The 21,084-nt window shown below is 36.2% G+C and overlaps 1 protein-coding gene across 4 annotated transcripts in view; it reads left to right on the forward strand.

Annotated features, from left to right (window-relative positions):
* Nucleotides 1–21,084, forward strand: part of COG3 (component of oligomeric golgi complex 3) — a 208,365-nt gene that overhangs the window by 25,739 nt on the left and 161,542 nt on the right. For all 4 annotated transcript variants that reach the window (XM_069068717.1, XM_069068718.1, XM_069068716.1 and 1 more), the window contains 11 exons: nucleotides 3,155–3,216; nucleotides 6,608–6,773; nucleotides 7,757–7,831; nucleotides 9,819–9,911; nucleotides 10,672–10,797; nucleotides 11,138–11,218; nucleotides 11,348–11,391; nucleotides 12,033–12,159; nucleotides 12,673–12,764; nucleotides 13,666–13,805; nucleotides 17,291–17,451. In XM_069068717.1, coding sequence (XP_068924818.1) covers nucleotides 3,155–3,216; nucleotides 6,608–6,773; nucleotides 7,757–7,831; nucleotides 9,819–9,911; nucleotides 10,672–10,797; nucleotides 11,138–11,218; nucleotides 11,348–11,391; nucleotides 12,033–12,159; nucleotides 12,673–12,764; nucleotides 13,666–13,805; nucleotides 17,291–17,451 — 1,167 coding nt within the window. The remainder of the gene's footprint in view (nucleotides 1–3,154; nucleotides 3,217–6,607; nucleotides 6,774–7,756; nucleotides 7,832–9,818; nucleotides 9,912–10,671; nucleotides 10,798–11,137; nucleotides 11,219–11,347; nucleotides 11,392–12,032; nucleotides 12,160–12,672; nucleotides 12,765–13,665; nucleotides 13,806–17,290; nucleotides 17,452–21,084) is intronic.

The following is a 21,084-nucleotide window of genomic DNA, read 5'->3' on the forward strand; positions in this document are numbered from 1 at the left end:
GCTATCACCCCCTTCTCCTCCGGCCTAAATACAGGGATACTATCTATGCCCTGTTCCCATCCTGTCCTCTTCCCGAGGCTACAGTGACCTCGAGGCTGCCTGGCGACTGGAGCAGACCAGCTGCGTCCAGCAGGCCGTCCGCCAGCTAGTCGTCCCGAAGGATTAGGCCCCACGTTGGGCGCCAAAATCTGTTGCGGGCGTTTACCCTTACAACAGATCTAGACGACTAGCCCTACGGCCCTCTTACTTACCCATCCCGGGTCTTCGGTCGTCACCGGCCCCTCACGGGGAAAAACACCAGACAGAAGGCGGAGGAGTGAAGCGGGGTGGTTTATTCTTCAGCAGTTACATGGCGGAGAGAGAGAGAGTGAGCCCTCTCACACGAGAAAATATATAGCGAGTCCGAGCCAATCATATCGCAGTCTTACATTTATGGCCTTATATGGTGATCACCCCATGGCCTTATATGGTGATCACCCCATCAAGCTTATACATATTCATTCAAAGCAACCATGGCACCACCCAAAACCCCTCCCCCTCCCCCATCAATACGGTGCTTAACAAAAATTTTTTCAATTGGTTTTTCACAACTGAGACAGACAAAGATTAAACGATGTGCCCAGAGTCATGAAGCCAGGATGGGTCTGATTTCAGGTCTTCCGGACTGGGTTCAGTACTCTTCACCACATCACTAACCTGTCACAGCTGACCCCTATACTTCAGTGTTCTCATTTGTAAAATGGGTATCATAATAACCTCTTCCTCACAGGGTCATTGTGAGGATCAGATGAGTTAACATGGTTTTTTTTTTTTATTCTAATTAAATTTTTTTTTGTCATTATTAATTTGTTTGTTTACTTTTAGTTTACAAGATTCAGTTCCCTATTTCTTTGAGTTTCAAATTTTCTTCCCCTCCCTGCCCTCCCCCCATATGAGTTAACATGTAAAACACTTTGCAAACCTTAAAGTTCTAGATATAAATACCATCCTGACAGGTAATGGGCTGGCCACATGACAGGTGCTCAGCTAAATGCTGGGGCTACAAGTGCAAAAAGAGAAACCATCTGCTCCCAAGAACTTCCACTTTAATGGGGTGCAACAGGTACACATAAAAACTTTATAGCATAAATATAAAATGAATAAATGTAACATACCAGGTAATTAATACAAAGAGGCAAAGCCCAGCTATAAAATGGGAAGATGATAATAATTTCTTGTCTCTTGGAACGCTTCTTCTTTTTGTTATTATATATTTTAGATGAACACATTTGCTTTTCATATATTTATTGTTCCTAGTTTTCTCCTTTTGGTTTTACTTTATTTATAACAAAATGTTTCTTGGGCCACCCCTTACATTTCAAATATTTTGTTAACAATGAAAGTCTAGAATCATAGGTGCCCAGAGTGGGTGATACCACTCCCTGGGGGGTGCTGGAACTATCCAGGGGAGCAATAGTAGCCTTGGGTACAATTGGGGGGCATTGAATAAAAATAAGGAGGTGGTGGAAGCATAAGAAAAGAAGAGAAGGTAAGAAAATTTTGAAAAACCATTCATACATGTTTCGTCCATTGTGTAACAGAGATAAAGTCATAGTGATTATGTTGTTTTCCAAATAGACACACAAAATGTAAGTTATTACTGATCAGTGGTCAAGTCTGCCAACAGGTCTTAACAGGCAGGTGTTGGCAGGTGAGCATGTTGTGCATTGTCAGGATGTCCAGCATGCATTGGCAGGAATATATGCATATAATGACATGTTTACAATATGATAATATACAGTTACATCTGCAACATTGTATCATCAAAATTTCAACAAAGGGAAAAACACAAATTTACATTATTATTAAATTATTAAATTTAACGTGTCATTTTAAAAAATTACATCTTTTTTGAAATGATGCAAATTAAAAAAAAAAAAACTGTTAAAGGGTTAAAGAAAGATTTCCAGGGGAGTGCTGAGTAATTTTTTTAAAGAGGGGACAGTAGGCCAAATAAGTTTGGGAACCTCTGGTCTAGATAGTAATTAAGTTGAAAAATAGATTAAAATTACTGAATTTTATATTTCATATGTTATGGTAACCTAGTGCATTGAGAGCAAAGTAGTCTTCCCTTGTTATCTTCCACTCCCCTTACCTTTCCATATCTTCTCTCTCAGCTTCCTTTTTTATATTTGTCAAAAGTATTGTACTTATAGTCAGCCAGGCTTAAAACATCAAAGTGAATGTAGCTGTACCCTTCCTTCTCCCTTATATACCCTGCACACTTGGTCAATCATCATGTTCTGTCACATTCTCTTGTGTCCTGTTTCTCAGATCTGTCTCTCTGCTTCCATTGGCACTGCCTTCATAACCTTCACTCTGAACTCTTGGCAGTACTTTGATAGAGCCAGCATGGTGTCATGGAGACAGTGGAGGAGTCATTCAGTCAGAGAAGCTAAAAATCACTCAACTTTTCTGGGTCTGAGTGGCCTCCTGCAAAGTAGAGAGTTTGGTCGTGATCTTTAAGTTCTCTGCTGTATCAGAATCTGAGGAACCTTGTTAATATGGCATAAGAAAATTGTTTTTTACTTTACCTATAACTTTCTGTTGTTTAGGGCATTTTCATGACTTTCAGTTTGGATTTAGGGTTGTATCAATATATTTTTTAGTACTAGACTATTTTCAGTTGGGCAATCTATTTTAGATTTCTTACTGATTAGAATTAACCATTCATATATACACAATACCATGAGACACGCAAATTTGGCAGGCTAGTGAACATCAGTCATCTGTTTATTCTTTTCATATCATGAAGGGTTTATTCTTTACTGTTTCCCTAATAATCCACTTTGTTTTATCTCCTGTCAAATCTCTCCTATTTAAGAATAGTTATTTTCTTTCTTGAAAACTTGATATCTTTTATAATTAGTGCTTTTTGATACCTTTTGCTTTTTTTCTCTTGAATTTTAGGTTATTTGATGCTATTCCTTTGAATTCTTTTCTCAATTCTGGATCCTAAAATGTGCTTAATGCTTTCTGTCTGAGGCCCCAAACGTAACAGTAGACACAGTAGAAAAGTAGACATCAGGACTTTGGGGACTTAGTGTGGTGTGTCAGTTCACTTCATTCTGTATATTTTTGTAAAATTGACAGTTTGATGCTCTTATCTTTCTAGTTCTTTTCATGGTTTGCACAGCTACAAACCCAGATGGATCAAGATGAAGGAACGAAATATAGGTATGCAGCTTACTTGTTTGTGGCATGTTATTTCTTTGAAGTCATGATCCCCATCCTGTGAAGCTTTCACTAATCTAATTCCATGAGGTTTCTGAGGAAAAAAATCTTCATCCAGAATCAGCACATAGGAGAATTTTAACGTTAGCCCTTACTTAATAATAATGAAGAACCCCAGATTAGACAGTACAGTGGGCAAAGAACTTTCTCAGGAGTCAGAGGCCCTGGGTTCAGATCCCTCCACTGATGTTTCCTATTTGGGCTAGAAGCTCAGTTTCCTCAACTGTGGAAAGAATGGGTTGGACCAGAGCTTCTGAGACCCTTCTAGTTCTAGGTCTATTATGCTGTGATCCTGTGACAAGTTTGAGTCAGGGTAATCATAACTTTTATTTCTGTCACTCTAGTTGGGTCCTTCTCTCATTTGATCTTCACAATTTCAGATCTGTAGTGCATGTACTATTATTATCTTTATTGTACAGTTGGGGAAATTGTGGTTCTGAAAAATGAAGTCAATTTCCCATGTGAAGGCCTGGGGTAAGAAGCAGACTTAGGACTTCCAGGCATAGGTCCAAGAAAGGAAGTGATTCCACTGGAATGTGTTCTCTGTTCTTGATAGCATGTTGCCTCCATGGGCATATGTGGGGAGGGTTAGCTAGCCTGGAACTGTCTGTGTGTGTAGGGCTTATTGGAAAGGAGAATGTTTCTTTCCATTTGGTATAAGTAGCACCTGGATTGAAGGCTTGGCGATGATGGTCTTCTGTGCTGCAGTTTGTAGTTGGACAATTTTTATTCGTTGATTTATTCAGCAAAGATTTAGGGGGTGTCTACTATGTATAGATAGGCCTCTCCACTAGATTCTGGGGGCTTCTACCTTAATGGATGGGGTATAGTCTAGTAGAAAGATAAGACACAGGTGACTATAAAGTATTCTTATGTGATAACTTAGTATTCCCAGAGCAATGTAACTTTCTCTCTTAGTCTCTAATTGAATTAGAAGCATTGATGTTCTCAAAAATTTCTTGAAGGTGATCTGGACTTCATGAGGAAGAAAAAATCTTAATGACTTCCCAGCTTTTTTTTGTTAGGCACAAATTATTTAGAACATATATTAAAGTGAATTTGAGTTTCCTGAACACAAGACATTAAATGATTTGTACAGTTTAGAGGTTTAATTTTTATCTCCCTTTAGCAGTTTTTTCTTCCTGGAGATGATAGAGATAAATATAAATTTAGTTTAAAGTCATTTTGACAAGCAAATTCAGTTTTGGATTTTATAATTTTTGGGAGATTTTTCCCATAGTGGTTCTTTGTCTTGCTAAGTATTATGCATTTAAAGAGTAAAGTTATAAAGATGATTCTACTTTTATTTGTATTGTTCTGACTATATTATGCTCCCCTTGCTACCATCAGCTATTATTTTGTGCAGTGTAAACCAGGTTTTCTAAGCTTGGGGTGAAGTGCATGCTTGTTGGTGAAAAGTAGGATAATTTTTTTAAGTACCTCATATGTGAACTTCAGAGGCATTTGTGGTGCAGTTGTTGGAATTAACTGTAAAAAAGTTACTCATCTCTTAGTTATCCCCATTTGGATCTCATAAATTTTAGTTTTTACTGGCCACCTGCTGCCACCCGTCATATTTATTCTGCTTTAATACTTATTTATTTAGCACTCTGTAAACCATAAAACATCATATAAACATGTTTTGGTTATTTTTAGTAAGGTTTGTGAAGCATGTGGCAAGTAATATTTTTGCAGAGAAGGAAAGTTAGCTTGTAGAGTTTAGGGTCATATATGGTAAGGACAGAACTGGGATTTGAAACCAGGTTTCGTGGCTCAAAGTTAAGCATTTTTTTTCCTAGTTAACTCTGATGTGTACTTAGGGAATGAAAACTCCAGAATGTTAACCTCAATGAAACATACATCAGTTAAACATGTATTATATATAAATATACATTTAGTAGTTGAAAGACTAATAGAAATTAAATTTGTAATTTTTGTTTTTTGGAATTATCTAGATAAATGTGAGCTTTATGGAAGGAAAGAAAGAGAAAGACATTTATTAAGCATCTACTACCTTATGTAATCCTCACAAAAACCATGGAATATAGGTGCTGTTATTATTCCCATTTTACATGGAAGGAAACTGAGGCAAATAGTTAACTGACTTAACCCAGGGTCACACAGGTAGTTTGGTATCTGAGGCTCAATTTGAATTCAGCTCTTCTTAACTCCAAGCCCTGTGTTTTTCACTTGTACCACGTAGCTGCTTTTTATTATTTATAAAGCACTATATAAATGTGAGTTATCACTTCTTATAGCAGTATGCATGTTAGGTAGCAGCAGGTAGCCAGACTACAATAGGGAGTAGCTTGTGATAGAAAGAGGGCTGAAATAAGAGCAAAATGAATTCAGTTTGGATTCTGATTCTGCTACTTACTATCTGTATGACTTTGGTTAAGTTATGTTATTTCTCTGGCCTCGGTTTCCTCATCTGTAAAATGAGGATCTAGGACTAGAAGATCTCTGAGGTTGCTACTAGCACTATGTTTATGGCCCTGTAATCTGCACCATACAGTGTTCCTCCATTGGCATGAATTGTGGTTAACAATATAATCAAATATGCACTAAAACACCAAGTTAAAAGATGAATTTTAATTTTTATGTGTATTTTTCTTCAATAAGTCATTTAATATAATTTAATATAAGCTGAGTAGGAAGGTGATGTATGTGTGCATGTGTGCGCAGCTATTTTTGTTATTTTTAAAAAAAATAATTATACAAATTAATTGCATAAATTAATTATATATTATGTATAATCATAATTAATTATATAAAATTAATAATTTTAAATTTTTTAACATTTATTAATTCCATCTATTCTCATTTGATTCTCTCTCTTTTTTTTTTTTTGGTGTCCTAATCTTTTGAAAACCAGATCAGTGATATGACACTTAAAATTTTTAAAGTCAATTTGTGGTTTATAGTTTTATGACTTAAGTGTTTTGCTTGCCTACAGCGTCAGTGACCTGCCCTCTTATGTACTCCTCTTTTTTTTTTTTTAAGCAATAGGGGTTAAGTAACTTGCTCAAGGTTACACGGCCAGTTATTTCTGGGTGTGGTGCTGAGTATCTGAGCCTGGATTTGATCCAGGTCATCCCGACACTGGAGCCGGTGCTCTTACTTGCTGAGCCACCTGGCCGCCCCTCCTCTTATGTACTGAATCAGTTTATAGCTTATATAGCTTTATGTTTGTTGAGTACAATCATTTTTCACAAGTAATTGAGCTTTGCCTCCTGAAATTCAAGGATTCTAATAAACATGTAATGTAACTGTATTTGTTGACTGTGCTTGCTGGTATCATTTCTGCCAATCCTCTTTTGGTTCTATTTTCTAGACAGATGAGGGATTACTTGTCTGGGTTTCAGGAGCAGTGTGATGCTATACTGAATGATGTTAACAGAGCTCTTCAGCATCTGGAGTCTTTGCAGAAGCAGTTTCTTTTTGTGTCTACGAAGACAGGTACTCTGCATGAAGCTTGTGAACAGCTCCTGAAAGAGCAGGTAATTTAGTTATGGGAAGGAGGGTCAGGGACACTGCTTAATTTTTTGATTTTCAGGTGGTTAAATGAAATTGTTTTTCATTATTTCTTTCATTTGGTGAGTATTCATTGAACTCCTGAATGTACTGTGTTAGGTGCTGTGGATGGCTTATATTGGCAGCATCCTTTTGTATGCCGAACAAAGATATTTGAAAGGAAAGCAGTTGATTTTTCCTGATTCTTGAGCCAGGTTATCTATTGCTTTTTTTTTTTAGCAATTAGAGAATATTAGTTTGCTCTCTTTAGTGCCTGAAATCTTTTTGCTAACATGAATTATGATTATAGAGCACTGGATCTGGAGTTGGGAAGATCTGAGTTCAGATCCAGCCTCAGTTACTTACAGCCAAGGGACTCTGGACAAGTCTCTTAACCACTATTTGCCTCAGTTTGCTCTTCAGGGTTCTTGCAAGGATACCATGAGATGATCATTTGTAAAGCACTTTGTGAGCCTTGAAGTGCTACTTAATTGCTGTGTATTGAAGTTATTTAGTAATGATGAAAATATCATCTACTTTTACTAACTTTAGCTAAAGTTTGTCAAATAAAATTTTATTTTATAAATTTTGGTTCTCCAAATGGAATAGAAAGAGACTTTAGGGTACAGTGAAAAGAATACTGAATTTGGAAGCAGAGTCCCTGGGTTCCTGCTACATACTACCTGGTAGTCTTCGACAAGTCACCTGACTTCTCTGGGCCTCAGTTTCCTTTTCTGTAAAAAGAAGGGATCAGACTAAGTGACCTCCAAGGTTCCATCTAGCTCTTAATTATCTGGGATCCCATGAGTAATTTGTATTTTTCTGTTTAGGAACCATATGATTTTAAGGAACCATATGATTTTAAGTGAATATGTATGTGTTATTTTTTGAATCTTGAGTATAAGTTAAATATTCATTCAATATCTCAGTTTTTGTTGTGATATTCCTGTGATTTTTTTCTCTCAAATAGTCAGAACTGGTTGACCTGGCTGAAAATATTCAACAAAAACTTTCCTATTTTAATGAATTGGAAACTATTAACATGGTATGTATTAAATACTTTCAGTAAAAAGTAGTATTTTTAGTCTCAAGTGCTTTTTTCAGATGTTTGGAGGACAAACCATCACAATTAGCTTATATGATATACTGATTGAAAAATGGTCTTGTTTATTTTTTTAATATCCCTTTTCCAAAGTTAAATATTGCTAAATACTATTTAATAAATGAGAATTCATAGATGAGAAGGACATTTGTGTGTATATAATGCAAATACATATATGTGTATACATATAGGTATATTGTATATATGCATGTATAATTTATACATGTATATATGTATACATATATATTTTGTGAGCTATTAACATTAACCAAATAAAAATGACAAAAGATAAACATAAGCTTCTTGGTTGAGAGCCTAACAGGTGCCTAACTGACAAAAAGAAGTATCAAGTTCACAATGAAACTGAAACAACTGAAGATACCGATACCAAAAAAGGGAAATACTAAATAGTTTTTATGTAACTACTAAACATTAGTTAATCTTTTCTTTTAGTGCAAAAATTCCATGTAATTCTAAGTAATGGTAAAATGTAAATTTAGATACTTTAAAGGGTAGCATTTTAATACAGGAGTGTAAAAAATATGAAGGGGGAGAGGGCCTGGATTTGTGATTTCACTGATATAAGGAGCTTCTAGGAAAACAAACTCCTTCTACCAGTGCAAGTTGGCCCCTTCTCTGCAACTTACACTTTTAAAGAGTTGCCTGGACACTGAAAGAGAAATGATTTGCTCAGGGTCACAGGTGGGACTTAGCTTTAAGGACAGCTTTATATCCATTATGCCAGTGGTTCTCAGAGTGTGATCCATGGACTGTTGGGGTTCTCTGAGACACTTTTGGGAGGGACGTGTTTGTCTAAACTTTCTTTATAATAATACCAAGATGTTATTTGCATATTAAAATATTCCCTTTTCCAAATACCTATCTGTGAGATCAAATTTTCTTCATACATATTTTAAACCAAACAACATGTTGCAGTAGATTGCACAAAGAAGCAGATATGAGAATACAGCTGTCTTCTATTATGTTAGATATTAATGAGATTTGGGGAACTAAGTAAACAGTACCCCTCTCCTAGCTACCTCTTTTTTTGTTTTGGAAAATATGGTTTTTTTAAAATATAAGTTTATGTTAACATGTGAAGTTTCTTTGGATTTTTAAATGAATTTATAAGTAAAAATAAAAATTTTTATCGGTTTTAATTTCTAATACAGTGACTGTTACTGGGCATAGTCCACATAAACAGAAGTTCTTTTGGTCCTTAATGATTTTTAAGACAGGGCAGCTAGGTAATGTAGTGAGTGGATAAAGTACTGGGCCTGGAGGCAGAAAGAATCATCTTTGTAAGTTCAAATCTGGCCTCAGACACTAGCTGTGTGATCCAGGGCCAGTCTCTTAACTGTCTTTGCCTCAGTTTCTTCATATGTAAAATGATCTGGAGAAGAAAATGGCAAACCATTTTAGTGTCTTTGCCAAGAACACCCCTAATGGAGTCACAAAGAGTTGGACATGACTGAAATGACTGAACAACAACAACAAATTTTTTAGATTGTAAAGGAGTTCTGAGACCAAAACATTTTAAGAACTATTGCACTATGCCATGTTGCCCCTGACATTCCCCATAAAAAAAGAATACCTCAAAGTTATATTGTCCCATATAAAATTCAGTGGGAGTAAACTGAATTAAATTATCTCTTTTTCCTACTTGCTCAACATAAATGACTACATTACAGATTTATAAGCCTGCCCTTACTGACTCTAAAAATCTGCTATAAAGACGTGTGCAGTGAAATAGGATTTATTTTGATGGGAAATACAGTAATATTACATCTGAGGAAGGTGCTTTGCAAACCTTAAAGTACTACATAAATGAGATTTATTACTGCTACCATTACTGTGATGTAATTTAAAACTTTTTTTCCCTGCCTATTTTCATATAACTAGACTGATGTATTTTTTTTTCCTTTTAAAGAAATTGAATTCCCCTACGTTGTCTGTGAACAGTGAAGGATTTATACCCATGCTGGCTAAGTTAGATGATTGTATAACATATATTTCTTCTCATGTAAGTTACTTCATTTTCATATACTTAAAAAAAATAAAAGACTATTAGAGGTGGGGGGAAAAAACTACCTTAGAGATCATGTGATCCAATCCTTTCACATTAGTGATGAGGAAGCTGAGACCTTGACAGCTTGACTAAGTTGGCCTGTTGTCCTACAGCTCATATGTGAGGAAGCTGTGACTGGAGGCCAGGCAGAAGGAAGAGCTGCCGTGATCAGTGTCCTTCCACTGATGCTGCCTTGTACATGGCTTTATAATTTCTCACGTAAATATTTTTTTGTTTCATACAAAAAGAATAAAATATCTTGTGTAAATATTTTTCCCCAAAGTCCTTAGTGGCTCTTAGCAGTGAAGACAAGAGTGCTTTTGGTTTTTTAGGTGGCCTGCGCAAGGGACAGGGCTGTTGTGAGGAGTCACACTGCTTTCAAAGTGTGCGTTTTTTTTTTAGGGCACTGACATCATGATGCTTGGTCCTGTTTCTTTGGAAACTAGGAAGCCCTCAGGATTTGGGGGATGAGAGAGCAGTTCCTGGCTAGATTTAGGTCCTTCTCATATACCATCTTCCCTTCCTATTTCTCACCTGCATCTCACCAAACCTCTAGCTGTTTCTCTGGATATTGGTGTGATAAATGATGTTTGTGTATAAATAATATTTGCTGTTTTTGGCTCTTAGATTTTTCTGGAGGAATGCTCTTATTCTCAACAAAAACTTTTTTTGCCACTGTTTTTAGTCATTAGCATATTCTGGTTTTTTTTTTCAGCCTAATTTCAAAGATTATCCTGTATATTTACTTAAGTTTAAGCAATGCCTTTCTAAAGCTATGCACCTTATGAAGACTTACACTGTGAACACACTACAGAACCTCACAAGTCAATTAATCAAGCGAGTAAGTCAGTTTGTCCTGATAGATCTTTTATCTTGAATTGTCTATTCCATATACTGCATTATAAGTGTGACTTTAGTATGATGTGATTGTTCATATTATGAATTTTCACTGTTTGAGTGGTGATAACTATATAATAAAATTAAACTCTCATTTGGAGTTTGAAAACTCTTCTAGTTGAAAAATACTTTGTTCTTTTGGGGGAATCATGTTTGATGCTGTATGTGGGCATGTAGGCAGAAGTAGCAGTGGGAAGGATCATCACATATTCACTATTTGAAGAATTACTTTGTGCTAATTATTTTAATTTCTGTCTTTCTTCCCATTCCACATATTTCTTTAGGATCCTTCATCTGTGCCAAATTCAGACAATGCCTTCACTCTATTTTATGTAAAATTTCGAGCTGCTGCTCCCAAAGTCAGAGTAAGTTTGCTGACAGTTATTTACAAGAATATTCATGGTAACCATTTCAGTTGTATAAAAAGAAGATAATTGAATCATGATATTGACTAGCTCTGCTCTTTGTGTTTCTCCTTTTTCTTTTAACTGTAGACTCTCATTGAACAAGTAGAGCAACGATCTGAGAAAATACCAGAGTAAGTAAATAGAAGCCATTCCATTTTTGGAGTACCTACTAATCTGGGAGTATTGTATTTTTAAACACTGTTACCTTCCTGTTTGTTTATTGTTGGGAACCTGACCTAGGACCATGACCCTGTTTTCCTGCATTATGGAAGCTTATTTTGACAAAATAGGGCCATATTGAAGATTTAGCTAGTTAGCTGACATGGAAAATGGGCAGTTTCCTGCCAGTCTTTTCCACAGTTAGTGAACAAAGCTCACACAGTGAATTCTCTGGAGTAGTTCTTTGCTGCAGAGCTGGGTCAGGTTGCCTAGTCCGCTTGGCAGATTACTTGTAGTTTTTTTTTTTTACTATTCATATAAATGTTCATCTTTATTAGTGTAGATAACTGACAGCTGACTTTGCAGTTTTTCAAATGTGTTTTAGAAATTTAACTTTTTATTCTGTAATGGGAAAAATATATTTAGGTATTGAATCTGAATTTAGTGCTTCTAATCAAAACTTTATGTTCTCTTTCCATCAGTATTTAGCACAGTGCCTTCTTTACATCCAGTACTAGAGTTGAAATGAAAGATATATATTCATATATCTTAAATGAAATTTAATACCCAAAGTAAAAATATTGAATTGAGAAAATTTTTTTCTTTCTGTCAGATACCAACAACTTTTAAATGAAATCCATCAGTGCTACCTTGATCAAAGGGAACTTCTGCTGGGCCCTAGTATTACTAGTACTGTAACTGAGTTAACAAGTCAGAATAACAGAGATCATTGTGCCTTGGTAAGAATCTAAGTTTATCTTATAATTTCATCTAAGTGAAGCCTCCAAAAGCTTTATCTGTGTAGATCATTTTTGAGCTCGTGTATAAAAATACATGAGACTTCTTTTCCATTTTCTAATCAAGACATTTAATTTTCACTGAGCTGGAGATAATCTGAATTGGCACTTAACTTTCTCAAAAAGTAGAGGTGTGTGTTATGTGGAGGTAGGGGGTGCATGGAAGGGGGCAGCCTTATCACACTAAACTAGTTTTCAGGAAATGGAAATAGGAAAATAAACATTGACCCTTTCGAGATGGTATTTTCTGAACCTTTTAGGTCAGTGTCACTGACAGTTAAACTTTAGGTTTTCCTTCTTTTACTGTAGTAGTGTTTCTGCTTGCTGTGATTTTAAATAAAGGAATCCATGAATAGGTTTCTAATAAAGATCACACTTGAATTTGATGATAAAAACTTTGTAATATTGGAAATAACGTATTTCTTTTTAATAATTTGTCACCTTTGTTGATTATAGGTTCGTAGTGGCTGTGCCTTCATGGTTCATGTGTGTCAAGATGAACACCAGCTTTACAATGAATTTTTCACAAAACCAACATCAAAATTAGAGTAGGTAGTAAATGGGTTTTAATATTTTGCGTACAAGTTTTAATGTGGGGCATTCCGTTGGCATTACATAAATTGAGAACTACCTGTTCTCATGTTCATAATTGAGTATCACAGCAAAGGAGAATTATGTTTTTAAATGGCAGGGAATTTTCGTTTTCCTTTTGTGACTAAACATTTAGTGGTTGATTGAGAAGGAGGTGACTGGGACCATTTTCTTCCTGAGACAGAGAATACATTAAAAAACCCCTCAAGCTGTTTATTATGTACAAATGTTTTTTGATTGGCTCACTGACTACTTAGAGAGGTGTTGCATTGTTTGTGGAAAGGAAGAGATCTGTTGAGACCTAGGAGCCTGGTTTTGGTCTCTGTTCTGCCATTAACTAGCTGGCTTTTAATTTCTCTAACTTCTCTTACTTGCAAATTATGGAATAGGACTAGCTGGTTTCAAACGTTCCTTCCACATTATAGTGATGAATGGCTTAAGGGTGAAATTGGCTTTCACATATAGGGTGATACCATATTATTAAATTTGAAGTAGAATATGAGGAAGTAAATATTATTCTTTTGAAAATATTTTCATCCTATGGAAAAGTTAAAGTAAAAAATATAGAATAAAATAAATTGCATTTTTTATGAGGACATGATTTTTAGGGTAGTTAATTTTAACGGCTTCTAAGTTATGCAAATTGGTTCTAAACTGTTATAATATATTTTAAGATTCCTCAGAACTGCTTTCACATATCATTATAGATTATTGATAGGAAAGAGTTTTCCAGATGGATAGAGCTTTTTTATTCATGCTCAGATTAACGATTAAGCTTTTTATGATTTTGTTATCTTAAGTACTATTATGGTTTCCTGGAAATGTTGCTTTTAATAATGTCATTCTTTTTTATTGTAGTGAACTTTTGGAGAAACTATGTGTGTCCTTGTATGATGTCTTCAGACCATTGATCATTCATGTTATTCACTTGGAGACTCTGTCTGAACTTTGTGGAATTCTTAAAAATGAGGTGCTTGAGGATCATGTACAGAACAATGGTAATTTACAAGTAAAAAATCAAATTTTCAATTTTTTTTTGATAAATAAGTGAAACAACAGCTCTTCCACACAGTGTAGATGATTTTTTTTGAGTAGCTCTTGGATTTAACATTTTGGAAATTTGGTTGATTTTTTAAAAGTACAACTATATATAATATTTACATTAATTCAGAGTTTACTTTATAAATAAATTTGTAGAGGACTGAGCCATGAGTTAAGAGACCTGGATCCTGATCTCAGTCCTGCCACTTAACTAGCTTTGTGACCATGGAGAGATCACATAATCTGTCTTTACCTCAGTTTATATATCTATAAAATGAGGTCAGATCATTTCTAAGGTCTCTCTCAGTATTTTGGTTCATTGTGATGTTACCTGAATTTGAAGCCTAGGGGTTAATCCCTTGACTCTGATGGGATCCAGGTAGATCTGAATTTGTGTTTCAAGGCATTGGTAAGAGAGGGCAGTAATGTCTTGATTGTGTGAGAAGTTTATTTTTATTTTGGGTTAATTTGGTAGTAAAATTTGAATGGTTCTCTTTTGGGTCTAGTAACAGGTATTAAAATTTAGGCAAATAATAAAAGAAAACTTACTTGACATTTTAAGTACACTTAAAAATCAGTCTCCTGGGTAGGATTGGCATTTTGGACATTTTGGTACAATACTTCATTTTCAAGAAGCTGCTGGAACAGAGAAATTTGGTAAAAGCTAGAGGCTTAGCACATCACACACAGTGTACATTTTTTTAAATTATGAAAAGGGGGAAGTCATACTTTGGAATTGAAGTATACATCCAAGTGACAGATTTTGAGGGCATTGAATTCTCTGTGGTTTGGAAAAGCTAATTTTTTTAATGTTGTTCTGGCATTTTGGTTGCATACCTCATAAGTGATCATTTTATTTGTAGAGATTTCTTTTCCCCCTATCCAGGCTGTCCTTAGGAGATGTGATGGATACGTTGTTCTTAAAAGCTTTCTTATCCTCTGTTTCTTATTTTCACTTTATTCCTTTCTCAAGAAGACATCTTAAACTCAGTATGTATGTCCAGAACACTTCATCATTTTCCCTTCCCAAAACCATTCCCCTTCTAGATTTCCCTCCTTCTAAGACACTACCATTCTTCTAGTCTCTTGGGGTCATATGGCATATCCTAAACTCATCACTCTTCCTGATGATCTCAAGGATCCAGTCAGTTGCCAAATCTTGTGTTTCTACCTCTACAGCATCTCGTATCTTTCATCATCCCTTTCTCTCCATTCACATGGCTACTACTTTATTTCAGGCCCTCTTCCCCATATTATTGCAGTGGCATCCTAATTGGTCTCTGTGTCCCAAATCTCACACCACTCCCGTCCATCTTCTGCCCTCATGCCAAAGTGATTTTCCACAAGCATAGATCTGACCATGTCACACCCTTACTTGGTCAACTTCAGTGGTTTCCAGTTGCCTCTAGGATCAAATATAAACTCTGATTTTCTAAAAGATAAAACTATTCACAGTCTTGCTTCAACTCTCTTTACAGTCCCATTGTACATTACTCCTCCTCCCCCCACACTCTTCAGTCCAGTCCAGTCCCATTGGTCTACTTTCTATTCCTTACCCCTCTCTTGTCTTGGTTTCAGTGTACCAGTTGTCCACTCCACCTGCAAGGTTCTATCTCCTCCCCTCTGTCTCATGATATCCCTTCTTCCTTCAAGAGCCACCAAAACACCATCTTCTATATCAGATGTGTCAAATTAGCAGAGGGCAAGTGGACACCAATCAGACTACAATGTCATTGGAAATGTTTAACAAAATAAATCAAATACGGTACAGCGTAGATAATGCTAACATATGGTTTTCTAGGTCATTATGGGCCCTGCAGGGATCCTTTCTGTTTAGAGGCTAGCACCACTGTTTTACATGAAGCCTTTACTCCCCCCTCAACTGCTAGTGCTCTGCCTTTCAAATTACCCTGTATTTAGAATTTCCCAAAAGTCTTAGTGTAGTTTTCATCTTTGATAACTTCAGAAGTAGAACTGCTGTAAACTTAAAAAAAAAAACCCACGTCATTTTGAAAGCTTAATTTTCTTTTATACTTTCTTTTGTGAATTTTGAGTAATAAAATTTTCATTTTCACTTTAACAACAAGGTAGGCACTCTGTTATACATGGCACATGTAACAGTTACTGAATGACATTTTCTTAAAAGCAGTGGATCAGTAGAGAAGCTCTCCTCGTTTGGCCCCCTGATTTATCTCCATTAATTAGACCTTTTGTATGTGTGTGTGTGTGTGTGTGTGTTTGTGTGTGTGTGTGTGTGTGTGTGTGTAGTCACTTTAAAACTGTTGTGTGTGCGTCAAGACGTCATTCTTAGGATGATATTAAGACTAGGACAGATGTATTCTATAAGACACTGAGTGGAAGCTCCTGCTGAAAGGTTTTACAAACTTGGAAAATCAGCTAGAGGGATGTATACCACATCACAGATGTATACATGGTGATCATGTTGAATTTTAATAAGAAAGATTAATATTTAAAACATTTAAATAATTAACCTTTTAAACGTTTTTTGGGTCTCTTTTTTTGGAGGCGGGAAAGCAGGGCAATTGGGGTTAAGTGACTTGCCCAGGATCATGCAACTAAGGTCAGATTTGAACTCAGGTCCTCATGACTCCAGGGCTGGTGCTCTGTTAACTGCGCCACCTCTTTGTCTCTAAATCTTTTTTGTAAGTTTGTAGCATTTATACTTCTGAAATCATTAAAGGTTAAAACTGCACTAAGACTTTTGGGACATGCTGTATTTTGTGTTTATTTGTATTCATTCTATATATACTTTTATTTGTCCTTGTCTCCCCTATTAGAATATAAGTTTCTTGCGTGTAGGGATTGTTTCATTCATCGTATCTGTATCCCAGGTGACTAGTACAGTGTAGCCAAGTGGCCAACACATAGTAGGTGCTTTATAAGCAGTTGTTAATTCCTTGGTTCTCTTTAAGGAGTTTAAAGCACAAACACTGTTAGATTAGGAGTCAGAAGAACCTGAGTTTGTGCCCCAGCTTTGTCATTAACTGGATTACTGAGCCTCTTGTTTTATCTATGGTCTTCTACAAGATGAGGAGAATAGCAACTTTTCTATGTGTTTTAAGAGTTGGTGTGATGATCAAATGGGATATAAGAGGGCTGTGAAAGGCAACACTATGAAAGGCAATAAAATGCTGTTTAGGTGCAAAGCTTCATTGTTATTAATAGAATGACTTTTCATTACAATTTTTGTAAGGAGGTCTGTGGGCCAGTTTAATTACTTTTTAAAATAGTTAAGGGTATTCAGTGACTTTCCTTGAGGTCACTGGAGTGAATCATAGAAAAAGGGAATGGAACCACAGTTTTTTGAAATAGGTTTTCTGCCAAGTGGTCCTTATTGTTTATTTGAACAATTTAGTAAATTGTTTTAAAAAATAAATTTTTATAAATGTTAAAAAGTGAAAATTTCAATTTTCTTGATCAGCTGAACAGCTTGGGGCATTTGCAGCTGGAGTAAAACAGATGTTGGAAGATGTACAAGAACGACTGGTCTATCGGACTCACATTTACATTCAGACGGACATAACTGGCTACAAACCAGCTCCAGGAGACCTGGCTTATCCTGATAAGCTAGTCATGATGGAGGTAAGACTTTTAATTTATCTTTCATTTCATTTTTTAATGTAGTAGCTTATCATGAGACAGCCTTTTTCCTTTTAGTTGTCACACAGATGTACTGTCAAGATAAACCTGATATTAAGTATATGAAATTAGATTCTAAAAAAATAACATCAGGCTGTTTGAGTGAGCTCAGTAGAAATACTCTTGACGGAATTGTCATTCTTCCAAGATGTTTTTATGTTTTTGTTTTTTTTTTGGCTCAGTTTTCCTCTTCACACTGGGGAGCATACATTTCATCCCAAAACAATTCAGTGATCCATGTGATTGCTGCCTCCAAAAATTCTTTGGCCTGCTCTCTAGGTGGCATTGGTAGAGAAGCAGGCTTGTGGATCTGCATAAGTCACCACTTTGCTAATGAGAGCATACTCTCATTATGCATGGCCACAAGGAACATAGCTAGCAGTGTAGTGCCACTCTCCTTGTGGAAGGAGAAGGAACGTTCTCTCCTTTCTGTAGATCACTCAGGTTTATAGAAGCTTGGCCATTCCCTCAGCCGCCACCACTGAGCTCCAGTGGCTTCCTTTTCAAGGATTAAGTATAAGCTCCTTTGTTTGGCATTAAAAGCCCTTCATAACATGGTTCTTTCCTATCTCTCCTGTCTTCTTATGCTTTAGCCCCTTCCACTCACTCTTAAGATTCTGTACCACTGACCTCCCTATAATACTTGAACTTGACACTATTGCTGGTCTACATTTTCATTAGCTCCCCTTCCACCCTCATGTTTAGAATGCTTTGGCCCCTCACCTTCATCTCATAGTCTTCTTGGTTTCCTTCAAGATTCAGCTCTGATCCTCACTTCTGCACCTAGACCAGGAGTGGGGAACCTGTGGCCTCGAGGCCACATGTAGGCCTCCAGGTCCTCAAATGCAGCCCTTTGACCGAATACAAATGGTACTTCTAGTCAGAGTTCCACACTTGACCTGGAGGGCCACATGTGGCTTCAAGGCCACAGGTTCCCCAACCCTGACCTAGAAACAGTAAGTGTTTATTGGCTGACTAATTGAGAATTTGTGGTTTCTAGAATTAAGATTATGACTTGATTCATTGGATCCCTATGAGAAAAGTAATATTATTTTAGTTTAGAAGTTAAGCATGCACAGAAAAGCTTAAATGACTGGCCTTAGGAGGGATAGTAAGTCAGTAAGAAATAACATGAGAAATCAGAACTTTAATTTTCAGCCAGTTTTATAGATTCTTAAGTACAGTATCCATCCAGGTAGCGATTTTGGTCCTTATAAGGTTTCCTTTTGCCCCTTGAAGTATTTTTTAAAATAGAATACCAACTTGTAAAAAAAACTTTTTATTAAATCACTGCTAATGTGTCAGGTCCACCAGTATTTGCACAAGACATTTGATTTAAAACATAAATCGTTATGACAATCTGCATTTAATCATACAATGTCACTTGAAGAGTGACGACCATAAAAGGGTTATTTTCTTTTAATGCAGTAGATACCTTATTGTTGATTTGTTAAATTTAAACAAATTAAATGAAAATTAAGGTTGGTTAAACAAAAAATAGACTTCGTGAAAGCAATAGCGTTCACATAATTTTGTTTGGAAATTATGATAATTTTTGTTGAATTTTACTAGGTTAGCAGTTTCTTATCATTATTGAATTCAGTATGATTCTAGTTAAACTTTTTGAAACTTATTATAAAAGCATCCATTAAAAAGCACCTAATTGAGTTTTATTGCTTTTAAATTGGACTAGAGTATTATTCAAAAGTGACTGTTCTTTGGTATTTTCCATTATTTGTACAGGGCACAAATCAACAAGCATTTATTAAGTGCTTACTCTGTGCTAGGTATTATGTTAAGCAGTGGGGACACTGACACAAGTGCAAGAAAAGACAGGCCCTGCCCACAGGGAGCTGAGGTTCTAATGAAATGACATAAAAAGGAATTGAGTTGGGGTTGGTATGTGCTGGAGAGGTCTGAAGCATTCAAAGTGGAGCTAGCCTGGGCCCTAGGAAGGGGACTGAAGAGAGGAGGGGTCTTTGGGGAGAGAAGACCACAGTGGGAGAGGGAATTTCTAGAGTAGGAAAGGCAGCAGTTAAGTCAGGTGAAAAGAAGTTGGTGAAGTACAAGAGTCAGAACTAAAGCTGGAGAGGAAAGAACCATAAAAGATGGTGATTTCAGTATCTTGTCTCTAGAACCTTTGTGAAAATCAAGAACCTTTTCTTATTCCTTTGTTAATTAGCATTAATTTGAAAGGTGACTTGGAAGTACAGCCATAGAGTAGGATTTGGATAGTAAGGAAGGATGGAAGAAGGAAGAAGGTCTTCTGGGTTTTTTTGTTTTTGTTTTTTTCTTTTTGGAGGGTAGTTGGTGTTAAGTGGCTTGCCCAAGGTCACACGGCTAGTTTTTGTGTTAAGTGTCTGAGGTCGGATTTGAACTCAGGTCCTCCTTAACTCCAAGGCTGGTGCTCTATTCACTGCGCCACCTAGCCGCCCAGTTCTTCTGGTTTTGAGGAACTCTACTACAAGAGAAGAGACGCAGTAATGTCTGCTGAATAGAGCCGAGTACTTATATAGAGGAGTGTAATAGGCTAATCAAATCACAGAAGATTTCTCAAGTTTTCCTACAGTATGGTAGAGATTATTTTCTAAAGTATGGTTTAAGTCTGAAAAAAATTCTAAATTTGGGTGTGAACATTGTATGTTTAGCATTATAACAAGAATATGACTTTGAACTGAAGGGAGTAAAGAAATCTCCAGAACCTGAATATATTCCTTTCTCTGAAGGGAATTTGCTTATAGAGACTTTCTAAAAGCTGTGTAACTCCAAAGCCCATGTAGTTTTTAAATGACACTGAACATGAAAATGAAATATTTTTTAAGAAAACATCTTCAAGTGCACTCTTATTAATATATTTTTTTTTTGCGTTTTTGGAGGGCAGTTGGGGTTAAGTAACTCGCCCAAGGTTATTTTTTTGTGTATGTGGGTGTTAAGTGTCTGAGGTCGGAACTGAACTTGGGTCCTCCTGACTCTGGGGCTGGTGCTTTACTCACTGTGCCTTCTAGCTGCCCCCTTATTAATATTTTTTGAACAGGACCTTTTAACTTAGGAAAAATAATGGAAGAAAACATATCCATAGTGTTGGAGATGAATAACCCCCCTAGTAGGTGAGTGTTTTGTATGTAGATTTTGAGAAGGAAAGTCAAGGGCTAACAGTAGTGCTTAGAGGGATTGTATTGAATAATATGAAAAGGAAATACAGGCATTACATGGAGATGGAGGACAGGAAGCCCTGGTCAGGGTTTCCATTCACCTTTCACTTTACTAGTTATGTTCTTTTCACTTTCAGAGCTATTTTTGTCTATAACTTTGGCATTGAGAATTGAGCAATGAGCATTGATAGTTTTGTATTGTTTTATTCCAACACTCTTCTCACTGCATGTTTTAATGACTTTTGGTGCTGCTTGGATGTCATTGAGGTGTCATACTATCATATCACTACACCTAAAATCCAAGAGGATTGTATCTCATCTAAATTTGGTGGTCCCCATTGTCCTGATACAATGTTCTGAACATCACAGTTGCCTACAAGTAAAATGTTGTTGAATTGAATTGCATATTTGGCAGATATTATTT

Source organism: Petaurus breviceps, unplaced genomic scaffold (genome assembly GCF_028583685.1).
Source record: "Petaurus breviceps papuanus isolate PSGF00001 unplaced genomic scaffold, PetGlider_PUasm1.0 90769, whole genome shotgun sequence".
Lineage (NCBI taxonomy): Eukaryota > Metazoa > Chordata > Mammalia > Diprotodontia > Petauridae > Petaurus > Petaurus breviceps.